The sequence below is a fragment of the Blennius ocellaris genome (assembly GCF_963422515.1).
Source record: "Blennius ocellaris genome assembly, chromosome: 3".
NCBI classification, from domain to species: Eukaryota; Metazoa; Chordata; class Actinopteri; order Blenniiformes; family Blenniidae; genus Blennius; species Blennius ocellaris.
In genome coordinates, this window is record NC_137652.1 from 25555961 (window position 1) to 25574587 (window position 18627).

Sequence of the window (18627 nt, forward strand, 5' to 3'; positions counted from 1 at the left end):
GCAGCGTGTAAAACATGCGGCCCGCGGGCCGAACCCGACCCGTCAGAATAAAAGGATAAATAAGTGTTGCAAACTTGATAGTTGTAATATTTCGTGTAAAATTATAATTATGCATGTGAATATCTCAGTGTGGATATCTATTATTGATGTGCATTTTTTTATTTGTAGTTAACAATCAATGTATAACAACCAAGTGCAGTCAAAAACAACTTGAATAATGGAGTAGAATGTTTAGATTTACATTCATGAATATAACATTTTCACGATGATAAATCTTTTATTTATTTTTTGTTCGTTTGCTTTTTGACGGAGGCGTCTTACCGCAGCTGCTCTCGCGATATGTTCCCGAAGTCTCGCGAGAGCGGCAGCTTGTTTGGAATCTCCGAAAGATGGCGGCGGTGCCTCCCGATGAGGCTAGCCTGCAGTCTCGCATCAGTAAGTCATCTTTCATTTGCTTTATAGCAGATTAACTCTTTTAACGCGAGGCGACAGCCGACGCCAGGAGGGCGGCGGGTTAAAGCGCCATTTGCGACGTGCTGCTGTCGCTCGGAGCTTTTTCCTACAGCGGGACGGGATTTCTGGCTGTCAGCGCGAATGTCATCAAATGAGAAAAGTGCAGTTTAGAAAATGGACTCAAGCAGTAACGTTTCGTTTATCCTCCACGTCATGTTCACTGGTAACACTCCGACTTCACTGTCGCCACATAAATGAGGCATTTGAATGAAGAAATAGAAGTAATCCCACCAACGTCCAGGTGAGATTACCAGTTAGCTGCTGAAAAGACCAGGTGAAGCCATTCAGTCCCAAACAATTACCAATAATAAACCAGAACCGAGTCGCTCTTTTGCTCTGTTTTCAGCCTCCTATCCGCTGTAATCACGATCAGCCCCCCTCCCCTCCGGCTGACAAACCAGAGCTAATTTTCACATTACAAATAACCAGAAGCTCCAGCTGCTGTCAGGTTTGACTGGTTTTAAACAGGACTGGTCTGAGAGCAGCCTTCATTTAAAAAGCCCTCACGTGACTTTACAATGAAGATTTTCTTCATATTAAAGTGAAATAATTCAAGTTGCATACACTGAAACTGATCTTTGTACACCAGGGAATGAAAATCAAAAATATTTGCCCTTTTGTTTTTGTCTTCCTGTTCCATGAATTCCCTCATCAGTACACTGAGTCCAATCAATCAATTATTCAACCTTTATTCATGGGTAACTTTTAATGTGTGCGTTTCTCTCTTGGCCTCAGGACCAATGACTAAAACCTCAGTCTTGTCCATGTTGAGCTGCAGGAGTCTTCACACTTTTGGAAACTCTTTAGATATTTACATTCCGTCTCAGAGTGTTTATTGAACTGGATCCACTTCAGCTTACAGCTCATGTGGTCAAGAACTTACCAGTTCTGGACCACAAAAGATGCAATCAGCTCCAATTCTATCTATTGCTTCATGTTGTAAGTTTCTGTTTTTGTATTTGACAGGTTCACCTTTCTTTTTAGCCTGATGCATCGCTATTTGTTCTCCCTGCATGCTGCAGGCAGGATGTCCTCATTCCCAACTCCCTGTGATATATTAAACATTTAAATTGTAAATTTTTGAGGGGTCTTTTTAAGAATAAATAATCCATACTTGTAATCCAACACCAAACTTAGTAGGTTTTACAAATGAATTAAATGCAGATTCATCTATAGTTAAGACATTTAAAAAAAAAAAAAAAAATTATGAACCTTAAAATCAACCTGGCTAAATTTATTGTGAATTGTACAAAGATTTAAAATACTTTTTCGTCTTTCTTGTATCAACATGTGACCTTAATGCATATGTTCTTGATTCAAAGACAAAGACAGGAAAATGTGAATGGTCGAAGATGCTACTTGTACAGTTTTAACGTGACGTTCGCCACCTCTGCTCAGTGAGAGACGACGCAAAGCCATTCTGAGTGGTTTAGGTACTGTGGGCATGAGCCGAGTCCCACAGGAAAAACGAAAAGGAACGTGTCCATAAAACCCGTTGGGGAAAACGTGAGCAGCTCTAAAACCTGCTGCTGGACGTGTTGTTGACTTTGGACTTCATAAAACCCAGAGCAGCGGATGGACTGGTTCCTCACGTCAACGCTGTGCACAGACATTCCACGCTTTGCTTGCCGTTCTTCTTTTCCCCGAGCGACGCTCGTGAGGAAGACGCTCGTGAGGAAGATGCTCGTGATGCAGTCTCTGATTCAGAAGTGCCTTTTTCACCTTTTATCCGGTTGCCCGGGGTCGTCGGTGGCGTAGCGGCTCGTAAAGCCCCTGAGCCTCGGTGTACTATTTAAAGCCTATCCAGTGTCTTGAATGGACTTTGCTTGGGTCCTAAATGGTCCCATAAATGGTACTTATGTGCCTTTTTCCCGACGACACTTGAGCCCCTGGGCCAACTTTCCCCCATCCGAGTCTACTGTGATGCAACAAAGTCGTCCTTTCAGAACTGACAGGCTGTAGCTGCCTGTCGTTTACTGAGTGTCTTCGGGATCACCGCCAAGTCAACAAACTTCCAGAAAGAAAATCTGTCGGAAAGATTCTTAGTATTCATACTGCATCGACTGATTTGTAAGGCTTTATGTTTTAGGATTAAACCAGCAACTGCTTGAAACAGTCCAGATCGACATTATATATTCACGTATGCAGAGAGGGGAGGTGGAATCTGACGCTCTCGTCGGGGTTTGCCACGGTCGATGTGGAAGTTTTGGCTCGAGGTTTATGTCGCTTTGCCAGCCCGCGTATTCAAGAGAAGACCTGCTTGGAGACTCGGTGGTGGAAACCATCACAGCCAGTGGAGCGTCCAGTTAAAGCTTCAAGGCCACCGACGCCAGATAGATCAGCAACACGATGCTCCAATTTTCTTTGGTGAATTTGTGTTGCAAATGCAGAGTTTTCATGTGATTTTTTTTTTGTTTGTTTTTTGTTTTCCCTGCACACAGATAAAGCTACAAATCCCCTGAACAAGGACACTGACTGGGACAATGTCAGAGGATTTTGTGATCAGCTCAACAACGAACCAGAAGGGTGAGACGATAATGAAGCTCGTGTATTGCGTCACACATTTAACCGTTTAATGTGACACCAGCTGTGGATTCCAGCGTTCGTCTTCAAACCTTCACGATTGGATCTATAATAGTGTTTTGTTTTTTTTAAATTATTTTTAAGTTTGTCATCAGTGTCACAGCGAAATAAAAAAAAAAAAAACCTTAAAAATGAATCGACATACTATAAAAGCTTCTTTTTTCTTCTTCTCCTTCTCAGTCCTCAGCTTGCCACCAGACTTCTGGCCCACAAAATCCAGTCTCCTCAGGAATGGGAGGCGATTCAAGCGCTGCTGGTAAGAGTTTTCCCTTCGCTGAACGTGTGGCTGTACTGTTGTTCGCTCAGGCGTTTTAAAGTTCTTGTGTTACACTTGTCCATGTCGGTACGTTACAACCTTTTGATCCCTTCCCAGGTCCTGGAGACGTGCATGAAGAGCTGCGGGAAGCGATTTCATAGTGAAGTGGGAAAGTTTCGCTTTCTCAACGAACTCATCAAGGTCGTCTCGCCCAAGGTGACAGTTGAAACTCAGTCCTCATGAGAATTCACTTTTATTATAGTTTCACTTGTGAAAAGTACCGCTGGGTCTCATAATGTTTGATCTCTGTAATACTTTTGGTATTTGTACCATGAGTTCCTACATTTTGTGTCAGAGATCACCTCAAATATGTTGTTTTTAAGAATAATAACTCTCTGTCCTGTCCTGTGCAGTATTTAGGAGCACGAGCTCCTGAACCAGTGAAGAAGAGGGTTTTAGAAATGATGTACAGCTGGACGCTGAAGCTGCCAGACGAGACCAAGATAGCAGATGCATATCAGATGCTGAAGAAGCAGGGTGGGCGCTCCACACCGCTTTCACTTTTAATGACACGCCAAACAAACCAAAGATCCCTTCCAGATACACGTCTTCATTCTCTTCCTTGTAAAATTTTAATCTATTTAGTTTCTATAGTTCAGTGATATATTGTTCTTCCTGCTGTTTATTTTAACGGAGGTAGAAAGCATCGCTTCTCTTTTTCAGCACGAACATGAGACCGATGTTTAGTCATGCTTACTTGAAATAAAAACAACTTCCTCTAAATGTAAACTCTTGTCATAAGTTTCTTTTGTGAAGTCGAGGCTGTTAATAGTTATTGTGTTCTTCCCTTTAAGTGACTGTCGACCAGGGAAAATAAAGTAATTTTTTTGTCAATTCAAAAAAAAAATACAAATCAAAGTTTTGAATCTTCCCTTTATGCATGTTATGGACCGCACCACATCCTACATCTGCCCGATGCTGCATGTGAATAATTGAAACGGAAGCTGTGCTGTCAATAGCCTACTTGTCTATTTAAGGTTAATAGACGTCCTTGTTTTGTTTTTTTCCCACAGGCATTGTCAAGCAGGACCCGGTGCTTCCTGATGACAGAACGTTGCAACCTGCGCCCCCCAGAGCCAAAAGTGCCATCTTTGAGGATGAGGAGAAATCGAAGGTGTGCGTTATTATTATTATTATTATTATACTACCGACCACACCAGATACGTTTCTTCTAAAGGGATGTTATTTGTATGTTCGATTTGCCCTCCTGCACACTGGCTCAGAAAAAGCTCCTGGGAACGAGTTTGCCTTTTTGGAAAACACTCTTCCTCTTTGCTTTCCTCTCCCTCTCATGCTCTTATCCTGTTTTTGTAGACGCTGTCTCGTTTACTTAACAGTACCCACCCTGAAGATTTAAGAGCGGCAAACAAGCTCATCAAGGAAATGGTCCAAGAGGTGAGTCACTGCCTTTGTTCTGCTCCACAGGATGTGCTCACACAGGCGTCTGTCATCCATTACATGGCCTGTTGGTATTATTTCGGAGAGCTGAATAATTAAGCATTTACTATAAATGATTGGAGAGCAAAACGTTGATTTAAAAGCGTGACCATTTGGGATTAATGAGGTCGTTTTAATAACCGGATCTGATGAATTGACATCGTTTTCTGACATTTGATTTCACTCTTTGTTATTGCATTTTCTTTCACAGTATCCACACACATAGTGACATAAGAGCCAAACTATCTGCTATTTCAAACATCTGGTCTTGTTGGAAATGGCAACAGGTCTGAGCGTTCGCTGTGCTCATGTGAGCGCCGGTGACTGTTGAGGGTTTTTTATTTCATCGACCATTAAATTTATCTGGAAGTGATTCTTTTCTTCACATTGAGACCACGTCACTTCAGCTTCGTACGATGGATTTTGAACAAACGTAAAAGGACTAAATAATTCAAATCAACATGTACACATGTACTTTTTGTGGTGAAAATGAAAATCATAATCTGTCTCTTGAAGTATTTTGTATTATTCTGTTTACATGGTCATTTGAATATTTGAGAACTCTCATGATCTAATCCGCATGTAAGCAGGTTCACTCATTGTTGATTGTTGATCAAAACCAGTGTACAGAGATGTTTTGTTTTTACTGCTTTATCCAAGTCCTTGAAAGAACTCGAGCTTTTCAGAAGTGTGAGCTGGTGTCTGTGTTGTCGCCGCTGGTTTCCAGGACCAGAAACGGGTGGAGAAAGTCTCAAAGCGAGTGAACGCCATCCAAGAGGTGAAGGAGAGCGTGAGCCTGCTGAGCCAGCTGCTGGAGGGCTACGACAAGGAGAGCTGCTCCCAAAGCAACCAGGAGCTCATTAAGGTTTGTGGAGCTCAGCACATTAAAACCAGTCCTGTAAACCTGCCACCGCCGCCGCCTCTCTGCCACTGATGTGCTTCTCACTCCTCCAAACATGTTTGTAATTGCAGGATCTTTATCAGCGCTGTGAAAAGATGAGGCCCACACTGTTCCGCTTGGCCAGCGATACAGAGGACAGCGACGAGGCTTTAGGTCCAGTTTATAGCTCGTAGTTAAATTTGACCCATTTTATGGGCTCGGGATCTAAATTGTTCGTGTGTTTTTATTCTTTTTTGTTTGTTTGTTTGTTTACAGCGGACATCTTGGGCGCCAACGACAGCCTGACGCAGGTCATCAATACGTACAGACGGCTGGTAAAGGGGGAGGACGTGATGACCGACCCCCCAGAACCAGGTCTGTGCACGAGTCTGGTGTCAAATCACGTTACACGGCTCAGCCGTAACACTGTGACCACGTGCACGTAAAGTCAATGACGGCTGTTATAAGTACAGCTTTTGGTCCTGGTCTGCAGTGGGCGGTAATCGAAAGTGTAACAAGGAGAGAGAAAAGGAACACCAAACATTTCGCCCTGATTTTGATAGACGCGATCGACCAGTTTGTTGCTGCTGAAGAGGATCCTGCACAGTAATGGACGCAGTGAAACTGTGATTTGACGTCTGTCAGCGTCTCGTGTCTCTTAATTGGTGTGTATGCTTGCGTCACAGATGTGTGTGTTTTGCACCCTGGTCAGGTGGCAGCAGTTCGGCTCTGGTGGACCTGACGGGGCTCCACATTTCAGCCAGCGCCGCCCCTCCCAACCCGGAGTCGTCCAGCCTCCAGACCCTGACTCAAACCATGGGCATGAGCCTCCTGGACGACGAGCTCATGTCACTGGGTAAAGCAAGAAGAACACATGTGGTTTGTGAGCGTGGGGGCAGATTACTAAGCGTAACTATTTTTTTTTTTTTAACGAGCTGAATCCGAGAAGTCAGCGGAGTGAGGTGAGGTCAGGTCGGCTCAGTCAGCACTCCAGTTCTTTTTTTTTTTTTCCACTCATGAAAACGCAGCGTCTCTCTCCACCTGGTACCACCAGAATAAAACTCAACACATTCCTGATTGTTTAGATCAGTTCTAAAAGTCAAACTTCAGTTGAGAGGCCGCATGCAGCCCGACTTCATCAGACAAGTCGCTTCACTGTCCACTTTTAAAACACCCATTTATATTCCTTGGCTTTTAACCATGTTTGAGACTCTGCACCTGCTTTTATTGTTGTCAATCTTATTTGTTTTACTGTATTTGACTGTTTTTACTCTTTTGGGGGGTCATTTGTATTTATTGAGACTTGACTTCATCTAAAGTGGGCCAAATAAGTGAAATGATGGAAATATAACTTTTTATATGAACTCTAGATATTTTATTTGTTACGTACAAAACGATAGAAATACTCTGCTATCGTACTTTTTTTTTTTTTTTTACACAACCAAACAAACCAACAACAAAAGATGCAATTTTAAGATTATGCAGAAAACAAACCTCAGCATGCATGATTTTTTTTAATTGTTCAGCCTCACTGTGGTTTCGCTGCTACTTGGTAATGTAATTCTACTCTGTGTGGTTTTGTTCTCTACTCTTCCCCCAAAGAAATCTCAACTAAATAAATCACAGAAAGCAGGTATTTCTTGGAGCAAAGTATTCGTGATCTTGTTTGATCTTGATTTATGCCCCGTGGACTGAATTTGAACCACCAGTTGGCTGTTTTTAGCTCAAAGTTCATATGTTTGACACCCGTGATGTAGATTATTTTCTTCTTCTTTTGTTTTTGTTTTTTTAATCAAATGTTTGAAAGTACGAGAAAATGTCAATCAAACTTCCTTGTGTCTGATCCTTTAGGGTTGAATCCGTCAGAAAACTGTGACTCTCACAACTCTTTCCAGGTGTGTAGAAGGGAGCTTTTAAAAAAAAAAAAAATAATTTTTGTTAAATATCATGCAAGTTTTTCTTCTTGCGTTGCGTTTAGTCCCGACAGAAAACTCCATGCCATTAAAACTTGTCCCTTCCTTTTCCCAGCCGTCAGATAGCACAGAATCGTCCGCACCAGCTGCAGTGTTGCGACCAGCGGTCCTGCAGACGTCACAGGCTCCACCAGCAGGGGGCTCCACTGCGCCTCCTAAAGCCATGGAGGAGCTGGACCTGCTGGGGAAGACGCTGCTGCAGCAGTCGCTGCCTCCTGAGAGCCAGCAGGTCAAATGGTGAGAGACTTGGAGACCTAGCTAAAAGTCACGTGACCGGAAGAAGTGTGGCTGATATCTTGTTTGTTTGTTTGTTTCTCTTCACTCCACGCAGGGATAAGCTTCAGCCTCCATCTAGAGTCAGTTTACGAGATCTCCAGACGAAGTCCGGCACCAGCTCCGTCCCCGCTCCCCCTGTCCCGTCTCCTGCACCATGCAGCCAATCAGAGCAGCCCGATGTTCTCCTCCACCCCAACCCTCCCCCCAGCGCTCCGTCTGACCCGTACGACGCCATTGCTCTGTCTGACGTCACTGTGCCGCTGGAGTCCATCAAGCCAAGTAAGTGGCGTCGACTTGCTGCCGAGGTGAAAGAGATCACAGCTGTGTCAACATGCTCTCTCCGCCGTGTCGTTTTTTTCCCCCCCTCCAGGCAGCTTGTTACCAGTGACCGTGTTCGACAAACACAGCCTCCGGGTTATGTTCACCTTCGCCCGCGACTGTCCCCCGTCTCGGCCCGACGTGCTGGTGGTCATTATCTCCATGCTGTCCTCGGCTCCCATTCCAGTCACCAACATCCGCTTCCAGGCCGCCGTGCCCAAAGTAGGTGCACCCCCCCACCCCACCCTACTATTAATAGTAATGACGGCAGCGGCGATGCAGCCACTGCCTCATATCGGCTGTGACCAGGATTAAAAATAGCGACGTGGCCGTCGACTGAGGCAGTCTGCGTCGTCGGCGTCTGACGAAAGAGTTTCATTGAGCTGAGAACTCGTGAGAGCGTCTGACCTTCCTGTGTGTCGCCCAGGTGATGAAGGTGAAGCTACAGCCTCCCTCCAGCACCGAGCTCCCGGCCTTCAACCCCATCCTGCCCCCAGCTGCCATCACACAGATCCTGCTGTTGGCCAACCCTCAGAAGGTACATCCTCTCCTGCAGCCAATGTCACTCATCCGTCACGCCCTCTCCCTCATTCTTCCCCGGGGGGGGGGGGGGGCAGCAGAAAGTGTCTCGCCGGTGACTTTCACTTTTCCGACGCTCGTTAAGCTTCACGGGCCGATTATCAAAGTGGAATGTGCTCCGAACTGAAATCCTCTTCTCTTCTTTTGCCCCCCCAAGGAGAAAGTTCGTCTGCGGTACAAACTGACATTTAACCTGGGGGACAAAGCTCACGACGAATCCGGCGACGTGGACGAGTTTCCCCCTCCGACCACCTGGGGGGAGCTCTAGCGGCGAGGAAGCCGCCTCCCGCCGTCCGACCTGCTGCTTCTTTTCACGTTCAGTTCAAAGCTATGTGTCCGCAAGCCACCTCGGCGGCTTCCGGTTCGGCTTTTGGAAATACAGACAAAAAAAAAACGAGTTGTGGGGGAAACAGCTTCTACCTTGTGCCTTCCTTCACAGCCTTCCTGTCCCCGTTCGACCACGCCCCCCCCCCCCCCCCCGAGTGTCGCCGCTTCTTTTCTCTCCAGCCGGTCCGAGGCGGGCGGCCGCAAATGTTCAGTTGAAGCCAATTTGTGGAAAACAAGACGAGCCTTTTCAAGCTGAATGTCTCGATTGGTTCGACTTCCATTCCGATAATCAAGTCCCACTTCATGTGAATTACATGTAACAGCTGGTGTCTCATGTATCGTTTAGTTTTTCCTTCCTGTTCCGGTCGGTCTCCCTGTTCCAGGCCAGACTTTTGGAGCTTTCTTGAGGAGTTGCATGTTCTCCTAGTTGGCAACCTTAAATTGGCGTGAATATATGTGTGTGTGTGTGTGTGTGTGTGTGTGTGTGTGTGTGTGTGTGTGTGTGTGTGTGTGTGTGAGAGGTTCTCCAACCTGCCTCTTCAAGGAGAAGCACCGGTGTTCCAAACGACGTGAATCCGTGATGTTGAGTCAGCAAGAGAAACAACGGGACCCTGAACCAGCCTAATTGATATCAGTCATCCATAAGCCTTTTTACAGCTTTACCTACTGTGATGTTTTGAAAAGCCCCACAAACAAAAGGCCCTGAATCTGTACTTAGTTTTTTTCTTTCCTCTGCACTTTTTGTTTACAAGAGATCTGCACACTTCTGTTCCTTACAATGTTTGAGAATTTGTAGATTTAATTTTGTTTCCCCCTCACAGAAACATACATGCACTTGTTCATTTTGTTCCAATTTTGCACATGATTTAATTCCATTATTAGAGTTTTGTGGCGTTTTCTGCCTTTTAACTGTTGATTGACCCAAAGAGGGACCTGAGCTGGCGTCGCTCACATCTGGTTTGATTCTACCACATGTGCCTGAGATGAAACTTCTGATTTCCCCATTTGCTGTTGTACATTTACTGTATGTATCCGAAGGATTTCCATGTTCATACGGGAAACGACGTGCGAAAACAGAATCACTCTTCATATCCACGGGTCTGTGATTACATGAGGGTTCATGATTAAAGAAATAAAATGAAATTGAAGGAAAACGCTACTACTGTTAAGCGTAAAGCATATTCCATTTTAATTCCATTTCAGTGAGCTGTGATATAATCCCTGAAATCAACTGTTTTTATTTGCCAACGCAGTTCTACTGCTGTTCTGTAGGAATACAAGCTGGAAGCAATAATGAAAGTAAATTATTTACTCTAGATGAAGCACTTGGATGACTCGAACCGAGTCAAAGCACATTGGAATTAGATTATCCCACCGAGAACCTGCTAATGAGCATGTCAGCCTTGAGCCATTTCACATAGAACATAACCTGAATGGTGCACGACGTGACCTAAAGGGAGAAAACTGCGTTTTGTTTCAGCTGCACTGACTTCCTCCATTCGCCGCGTCTCAGCCGAAACGTCGGATTTACGTCATCCCGCACTGCACAGCCCTGCATGTGATAATGTCCTGGTATTACCCGCCCTGGATGCTTGACAGATACTGTACTGCAAAGTGTTGCGGGTAACAAGAAAGCGCGTCATGAGGCTTTAAAAAGAAGAAACTTTATACAAAAGGTGTGCCGATCCAAACTGAATTGGAGATTTTAAAGCCTGACAGAAATGGCAGCAGCTGTAACAAAGTAAAAGGCAGTGGATGACTTGCACAGACGTGAGGGAGAGAAGCTCATTTCCATCTGTGATCCAACTGTAAATAATAGCATCGTGCCATCAAGCATATTTACCGATGAAAACACAACTTGTACATACTGCTGGGTACAAACTGAGAATGTACTAACTGTGTATTTAAAGTAAATAAAGTGGTTTGTACAGGGAATTCCCCTGATGTATGAATTCAATGAAGCAGAGAAAGTTGTTTTTTTTTAGTTGGTTTATTTAAGAAATAGCTGTGAAAAGAAGAGACCGCATGTGAGAGGAAACACGAATGAGATGTTTTTTTTGAGCAGTTCCCCCTTCGGTACAGGACAGGAAAAGTTGCATACATTGAAAAGAAATGTAAGCGATTCAATTCTCTAACTTGAATTCAACTCTTGGTGTTGACTGAATAGACTAGACACAATAATCATGAGTTTGAAAAAAGAAAGAAAAGAAAAACCAGAGGAAGACTTTTGAGTCTGGAATGTGACCTACGAACTTTGACACCAGCACTCTAAAGCGAACGCCACAGTCTAAAAGAGCGTGTTAAAGGAAAACTATGACACATCTGGCAGTTTATAGTAGCGAGGGAAAGCAAACTGGCAAATCCAGTGTTTGGTTGGAATGAAAAGCCAAGAATGGTATTCCCCTGCACATGGTTGAAAGCCGATTTGAACAGTGACAAATTAAGTTGTTTTTCTTTTTTTTCCACATATTGAGTGTATAAAAATACAAAGTAATTAAAAAAAACCAAAAAAACATAAGCCCTTACCTCCTGGTATACACCTTTTTTTTCAAACCACCTGCTTATTGAAGAGTTAAAAAAAAAAAAAAAAAAGTTAGACGTGAGTACACGAGTACAATCGAAGCGACTGGCTCTACTTCCGTGCCGACGGTGCGCCCGGCGGAGGCGAGGCGAACGGGTACGCCGGCTGCCCCATGAAGCTCATGAGCGGAGCCTGGGCCGGGGCGAACTGCTGAGCCATGAGAGGCTGCGGCCCTCCTGATGGCGGGGGAGGAGGGGGGGGGAGGAGGAGGAGGAGGAGGAAGAGCCGGGCCAAACAGATCCTGACCTCCACCTCCTCCACCTCCTTCTCCTCCTCCTCCTCCTCCTCCAGCGGACTGGCGGGAGTTGAAGCCGCCGCCGTAGCTCTGGTACTGCTCGGAGCCGTAGTTGTTCCTGCCGTCGCGGCTCTTGTCCCTGTAGGACGAGGAGGAGGAGCGGTCTCCGTCACGGCTGTTGCGGCCGTCACGGTTGAAGCCGCCGCGGCTGTCCCTCCCACCGCCGCCGCCGCCACCACCGCCGCCGGGCCGCAGGCGCCGATCACACTCGTCCTGATACATCATGTTCGGGTTGTTGGCGTTGTTGTTGCTGTTGCGGTAACGCATCCGCCCTCCTGAATGACAGCAGACGGAAGAGGCTCAGAAATGTCGTGAAAAGTCTCACCGGAGACACGCGAGGCGCCAGACGCCGTCTCCTCCTTACCGCCTCCCCCGCGCCCGGAGCCCACGAGCTGCAGCAGCTTGGGGTTGATGGCCTGCCGCGCCTCCTCCAACACCCGGACCAGGTCCCGGGCCTGCCGCAGGTTTCCCGGGGTGAAGAAGGTGTAGGCGGTGCCCTTGTTGGTGCTGCGAGCCGTGCGTCCAATACGGTGCACGTAGTCCTCGGAGGAGTTGGGATAGTCGTAGTTGATGACGAACTTGACATCCTCCACATCTTTTGAATGAAGAGCAATTCGTGTCAGAAGCAGGGGAAGGGGTGGAAAAATGCTGGGGGTTAAAAAAAGCTTCTATAAATGTCAACTAACATTTATGCTGTTCTACATGAAGCTTTTCACTTGGCAGTGCAACAAGAAAACATCAAGGACAGAGGGATTCACTTACCTCCCTTGCGTGAGACGCGCCACACATCCAAAGATCAGTTTGAGCTAAACACCATTTGTTTCTCAAGTCAGAACTGAATATCACTAAAGGGTTTCAAGGTCACTTCGCGGCAAGCGAACGTGACGTTGATGTGGGGAATAAACCAAATCTGGAAGCGCCACACCGCTGCGATCACTGTTCAGGGTGTGAGGACACCCGTCTGTTTCTCATTACAGAAGACGAGGGGCTCTGACAGCACTGCTGATCAATAAGTCTCCCGCCTCCCCTCAGTCGTGGCGGAGGGAAAGCCGTTTAATCAACCATTTACGCGGCCTGCCGCGCATCAAGCTGCTAAAAAAAAAAGGAATATCTGAGTGTATGGTGAGACAAAGGGGTGGTGACGTACTTACCCCTTTTCGTGTAGTGTTTTAAAGGTAGTCAGTCCCCCCTGATCTGTCCTGGTTCATAGGGAGGGGCTGAGGGAGAGGGAGAGACGGGAGCCGTTCCCCCACACCAGCAACGTCGGACGGGAGCAGAACCTCAAGAGACCCACACTCGTCGGCCGGTTCTGTTGCTCTCTCGCCGCATTGCAGGACCCTCCTCAGACCCTGGCCAGGACCGGATCCAGACGAGCCCGTCTAACTCTCGCTCCCCTGTGTGTCTGCCGTTTTTTTGATTTTTTTTGGGACGGAGCGACGGGGGCAGACATACAGGAACCTCAGGCTGCTCCCAAGGAAGGCTCGCTGGATATACAAACTCTGACATTACCGGGCAGGGGGGATCATAGTTAAGAGGGTTGTTAATCCCTCGAAAATTAACCAAGCCTCTACGGTGGGGTTTTTTTTTTTTTTTTTTTTTTTTTGTACGTGAATGAGGGGGGCAGAGACAGCAGCGCAGACTGCTACAGCTGCCGTGTGCTGCCAAACCCTGAGAGGGAGAAGAGGGGGAAAAGAGAACAAGGATACAGTCATGGGGATTCTGGCAAGTTAAGACACTTTTACTCATCCCCCCTTCTCACAAAGAACAGAGTATCCAATATAAGCATCATCATCAGTAAGTCCATACTGACACCAACAAAGGAGACCTAAGAAAAGGTGCGCGGGAGCATCTGCCCCACGCGGCCCTCCGCTCAGGCAGCGTGCCAAAGAGCCCCGAGAGAAGGAAGCGTTTCCACTGCAGTAACAAGAAACAGACGATAAACCCAACGGAGCTGAAGGCCTCGCGCCCTCCGTCCAGCAGAACAATACCGGGAAGGTTACTTGAGCTCAAGAGCATTGATTTGTTGTCAGTTCAACTAAATTCTTCCTCCGAGCATTTACACCAGATTGTCATCAAAAGTACAAGACTAGCTCCAGCGCGACATGCTGCAACGAAACTGTGAAAATGGAAAAAAAAAAGAATCACTGCGATAAATGTACCTTTGTGCCACAGATAATCACCGAGTCAAAACTGAAAGAGCAGTTTCACAGGAACTCAACAACCATGTTGACTCGATAATAGTGTAATTATAATGACGTTCAAAATATGTCTTTCACTCAAGAAAGCCAATTAAAAAGGAGCCAAGAAGAAACCGTTATGTCAGAGTTTATGCAGCAATATAAAAATACGTGACCAGACATACCCAGACCACGAGAAGCGACATCCGTGGCAATCAGAATAGGCGCTTTACCGTTCCGAAACTCTGTGGAAACAAAATGAAAAGCTTGAAAACGACTGGAAACGGCCTGTTAAGAACACAGAGTTTATGTTTAGTGTTAAAAAAAAACAACAACTGCTGGTACCTTGTGCTACAACCTTTCTAGTTGATGTCCTGTTAGTGGCGTTGAAAATGTATACGTCTTCATAATAACATTTTCCCACGTATGGACCTTGTAAATGGGGTTGTTGTCTTGTATTCAGACCAATACGGTGTTAAATAAGATGTTTTCTTACCGGCAAGTACCCAGTCTCTTTCCGGTTGGCTCTTGTCTCCATGGATACACATAGCTGGCCACCTGGATTACAAAGATAAATAAAGACACATGGAATTAGAAGGACGAGTGTCGCTGGAGAAAAACACTTAGAATAAAGACGTGTGCAGCATAAATCCTTCTAGAGATACAGCAATGACTGAAGGACAGTGTGAGTCCTCACCCGTCGCGCCTCATCCTCCTCGTAAGGTCATCGCATCGTTTCTTGGTCTCCACGAAGATGATGGTTTTGTTCTCCTTCTCAGCCATTATCTCCTCCATCAGTTGAAGAAGTCTGTCCACAGGGGCATCCACACATTTAACCCAACCTCAGCTGTGTGCCAAATTCTACTCTCCCATTTCAGCTCAGTTCGATTTCGCCCCCCCCCCGGTGGCCTTACTTGTTGTCCTTTTCGTTCTCCATGCAGACGTCCACTATCTGCAGGATGTTGTGGTTGGCGCTGAGCTCCAGAGCGCCGACGTTAATCTGGACGTACTCCCTCAGGAAATCCTCCGCCAGCTGCCGGACGTCCTTTGGCCAGGTCGCACTCCACATCAGAGTCTGCCTGTCGGGCTGGAAGGCCAACGCGGGACACAAGGTCGTGAATGTGAATCCGTCGTTTTCCAAAACCGTGACGGCGGCCCCCGAGATTTTGTCCTCACCCTGATTTGGTCGACGATCTTGCGGATCTGCGGCTCAAAGCCCATGTCCAGCATGCGGTCCGCCTCGTCCAGCACCAGGTAGGTGCAGCGCCGCAGGTTGGTCTTCCCCGACTCCAAGAAGTCGATGAGCCGCCCGGGCGTGGCGATGCAAATCTCAACACCTGGAGCCAGAAACTTCAAATGACTTCCTCTTTTCCTTCAACATGTCGAAAGGATTAAGTTCCCTGGATCTGAAAATGTTGGCTGTGCGACCAGGTTGCTGCAAGTCTCAACTTTTCAGTTTTCCCTTTGTTTGTGATATTATTGGGTTGCTTCCTTGCTTTTTCTTCTACAACTGACTGATTATGTACATTTTTGCAATATGCTTATGTGGTCAGTTGAAAAACCCAATAAACAATAAAAAAGAAAAGCTAATCAAGTAGTAATCAATTGGAGAGTTAAAATTATAACAATAATATAGTCATGTTGGAAGATTTTTTTTAATCTTTTGCATTATCAAAAACATGTACATCATCGTAAATTGATCTTGTGTGTACTCGCGTCTCTATAATTAAACTCACCTCTTTCAAGGTCACGGATCTGCGGTCCCTTTGGCGCGCCGCCATACACGCAGGTGCTTTTGATACGAGACGACTTGCCATATTCGTACGAGACCTGCTGGACCTGCTGGGCCAGCTCTCGGGTCGGGGCGAGCACCAGACACTGAGGGGTGGAGAACGAGGGGGGGGGGGAAGTTTCATGAGACGGATCTCGCACCCGCACAACAAAGATGGTGCGAAATGTGGAGTTTGATCTTACCACTGGACCGTCGCCCCTCTCCAGGTAGGGCTGGTGGTTGATATGGACGATAGCGGGAAGGAGGTACTGTCGTAGGACACATTTTTAAAAAACAGAATTCAGTTCTCTTGGTCACATTTTGCGCATTCAGTGTATCAAACACCTGAAGAAACTAAACGTTCGCGATGAATCAAAGGTTGTCGTGAATAAAACACATACCGCCAGCGTCTTGCCCGAACCCGTCTGTGCGATTCCCACCATGTCCTTTCCGCTCAGAGCCACGGGGAAACCTTGCGCCTGGATCGCCGTGGGCTCCTTGAAATTCTGCTGCGTCAGCACGTCGATCACGTACTCTGGAACAATCGACACACACACACACACTCAAGTCACTTCACACTCTTCCCAGTGTGTGTGCGCACGTCTTCACGAGGTTTCGTTGACTGACGTGGAAACTGAGCCTGGTGGAAGCCGGTGACGGCCCTCGGACAGCCGGTGCCTCTGATGGTGATCTCCCTCTTTCTGCGATTCTCGTCCACATCGAACTGGATTTGATAAGAAAAAGAAAAAATGTAAAAAAATAAAAGCACAAGCAAGAAACGTTGATATTCTTTAAAAAATCTCTCTCTCTCTCTCTCTCTCTCTCTCTCTCTCTCTCTCTCTCTCTCTATATATATATATATATATATTTCGGCGGAATCATGCAGGACTGAGCTACAGACTAACTTATTAAACGTGTTCATGTCTGAAATGTCGTCATCGCGTGCGGGAGAAGAATGCACAGGTATAACCTGACTCATGCGTTGGACTTCAGGGTGTTCCGTGTAGAAGTTCTTCTCGAACTTTGGCAGCTCGTCCAGGTTCCACTTCTTCTTGCGCAGCCGCTCACCCGGATTCCCAAACTTCATTGGCGGCGGCCCACCGCGGCCGCTCATGGCTCCAAACCGGGGTCTGAAATATGAGACCCAACAGAACTGTGAGATCAACACAACAGGCCGCAACAAGATCGTTCGACACGCGTGCGACTCGCTGTTATGTCATAATATCAGTTATCCTGGTTTTTCTCTGGTGAGTTTCCCCCCCAATTCCCCAGAGGTACAGATGAATGTTTGGTTTTCTGAGTCTGTTTGCCCTGTGGCGGTCAACGTAGGTCAGTCCAGTCCCAATTCAAAGTCTTTGTTGCTGTGACATCTATCAAAAAGATTTTGGAGCAGAGTAGGAACTAAAATAGGTTTTTTTTTACCATGAAGGTTACACTTCTGCATTAGTCTGTTAATCAGATGACAATATCTGGGTTTGAGGTGAAACGATTTGATTTTACAAAATAACTTCAGAAACATTTATTTATTCAGGCTGTTTTTTTAGTATTTAAAAAAAAAAAAGAAAAGTCTCCCTAAAGGTAAACGTCACTGATTTGTGGCATTTCGGGTGTTTCACAGGCTTTGGAAAACTGCTTTTCGGAACAAACAACTTATTTATATATATATATATATTTATTTATTAAAAAAAAAAAAAAAAAAGGAAATTAGGCTTTAAATTCTGTTCTTAAATATGCACATCATATTTGAAGAAACTTTTTAATGTGATGGACAAAAATTGATGAATTAATTGAAACTGGAATGTGTGTGTGCATATATATATATAGATATACACACGCACACACACACACACACACACACACACACACACACACACACACACACACACACACACACACACACACACACACACACACACACACACACACACACATATTGGTGTAACTTATTTGTGGTGGATAATTCTTCTTATTTGGTGTTTATGGGCTATATCTTTGGAAAATGCATAATATAACGTAAATTCCGCGCTTTGTCTTAGATGGTATCTTAAAGGTTTAAAACTTGCAAAAAAGAAAAGAAAAATGCACTTATATTGCAAACCTCAGACGATAAAAACAGTGCCATGCAACTAAGTTTGTAATGTTGGGGGACTAAAAACGACACCTTTATAAGTAGAAACGTTGAAGTATTGTTCCCAGACCAGACGAAATACAAACCTGTCCCGTCCTCGGTCTCTGTCTCGGTCCCCATAGGAAGAACCTCCTCTCATGGCGTTACCGTTTCTAAACGTCGCGTTGCCGTCCGATCGCGATTTGCTCGGGATAAACGATCGAGTCGATGCGCTTACGAAGCAGAAATTTGTCGAGTTCTGTAAAAACAACTCCAAAATTAAGGTTTTCGCAAACAATTGTCCAGTGCGTCACGTACGAGCTCTACGGCCGCTGTTTGGCCCCGCCCTCTTTACTGACGTAGCTGCGTGTGAACGGGCGAGTCATTACGCACGCAACAGCACGCAACGGGTGGTGGTGAATACGAGCCGTGTTAGCCCTTTGTTTTTAAATGTTTTGTTGGCCCGTCTAACAGTTACACCACAGAATAAATAT

The 18627-nt window shown here is 45.8% G+C and overlaps 2 protein-coding genes across 2 annotated transcripts; one reads left to right on the forward strand and one right to left on the reverse strand.

The window, feature by feature from the left end:
• Positions 1-388: 388 nt before the first annotated feature.
• Positions 389-11078, forward strand: LOC308148971 (ADP-ribosylation factor-binding protein GGA1-like). Its single transcript, XM_080520570.1, has 17 exons — positions 389-435; positions 2955-3039; positions 3277-3352; positions 3470-3568; positions 3766-3889; positions 4426-4526; positions 4727-4807; positions 5577-5714; positions 5822-5903; positions 6006-6104; positions 6442-6585; positions 7581-7624; positions 7758-7939; positions 8034-8257; positions 8349-8518; positions 8724-8834; positions 9033-11078. The coding sequence occupies exons 1-17, from the start codon at positions 390-392 to the stop codon at positions 9141-9143; spliced, it is 1917 nt and encodes a 638-aa protein (XP_080376696.1). The 5' UTR covers position 389; the 3' UTR covers positions 9144-11078.
• A 501-nt stretch (positions 11079-11579) lies between these two features.
• On the reverse strand, positions 11580-18473 carry LOC308148970 (putative ATP-dependent RNA helicase DDX17). Its single transcript, XM_080520569.1, is given in 14 exon segments — positions 11580-11984; positions 11986-12353; positions 12443-12673; positions 14441-14500; positions 14752-14813; positions 14953-15063; positions 15170-15342; positions 15432-15592; positions 15992-16133; positions 16230-16295; positions 16428-16561; positions 16654-16750; positions 16997-17156; positions 18241-18473. Coding segments are annotated over 14 exon segments (1968 nt in total). The 5' UTR covers positions 18294-18473; the 3' UTR covers positions 11580-11834.
• Positions 18474-18627: the final 154 nt, after the last annotated feature.

What these genes read in the sequence shown, in the direction of transcription:
- LOC308148971 (XM_080520570.1), top strand. Translation starts at nt 390, where the DNA reads ATGGCGGCGGTGCCTCCCGATGAGGCTAGCCTGCAGTCTCGCATCA. An exon ending in TAGCCTGCAGTCTCGCATCA is followed by an intron (nt 436 to 2,954) that starts GTAAGTCATCTT and finishes CCCTGCACACAG; the next exon opens with ATAAAGCTACAAATCCCCTG. An exon ending in TCAAGGTCGTCTCGCCCAAG is followed by an intron (nt 3,569 to 3,765) that starts GTGACAGTTGAA and finishes TGTCCTGTGCAG; the next exon opens with TATTTAGGAGCACGAGCTCC.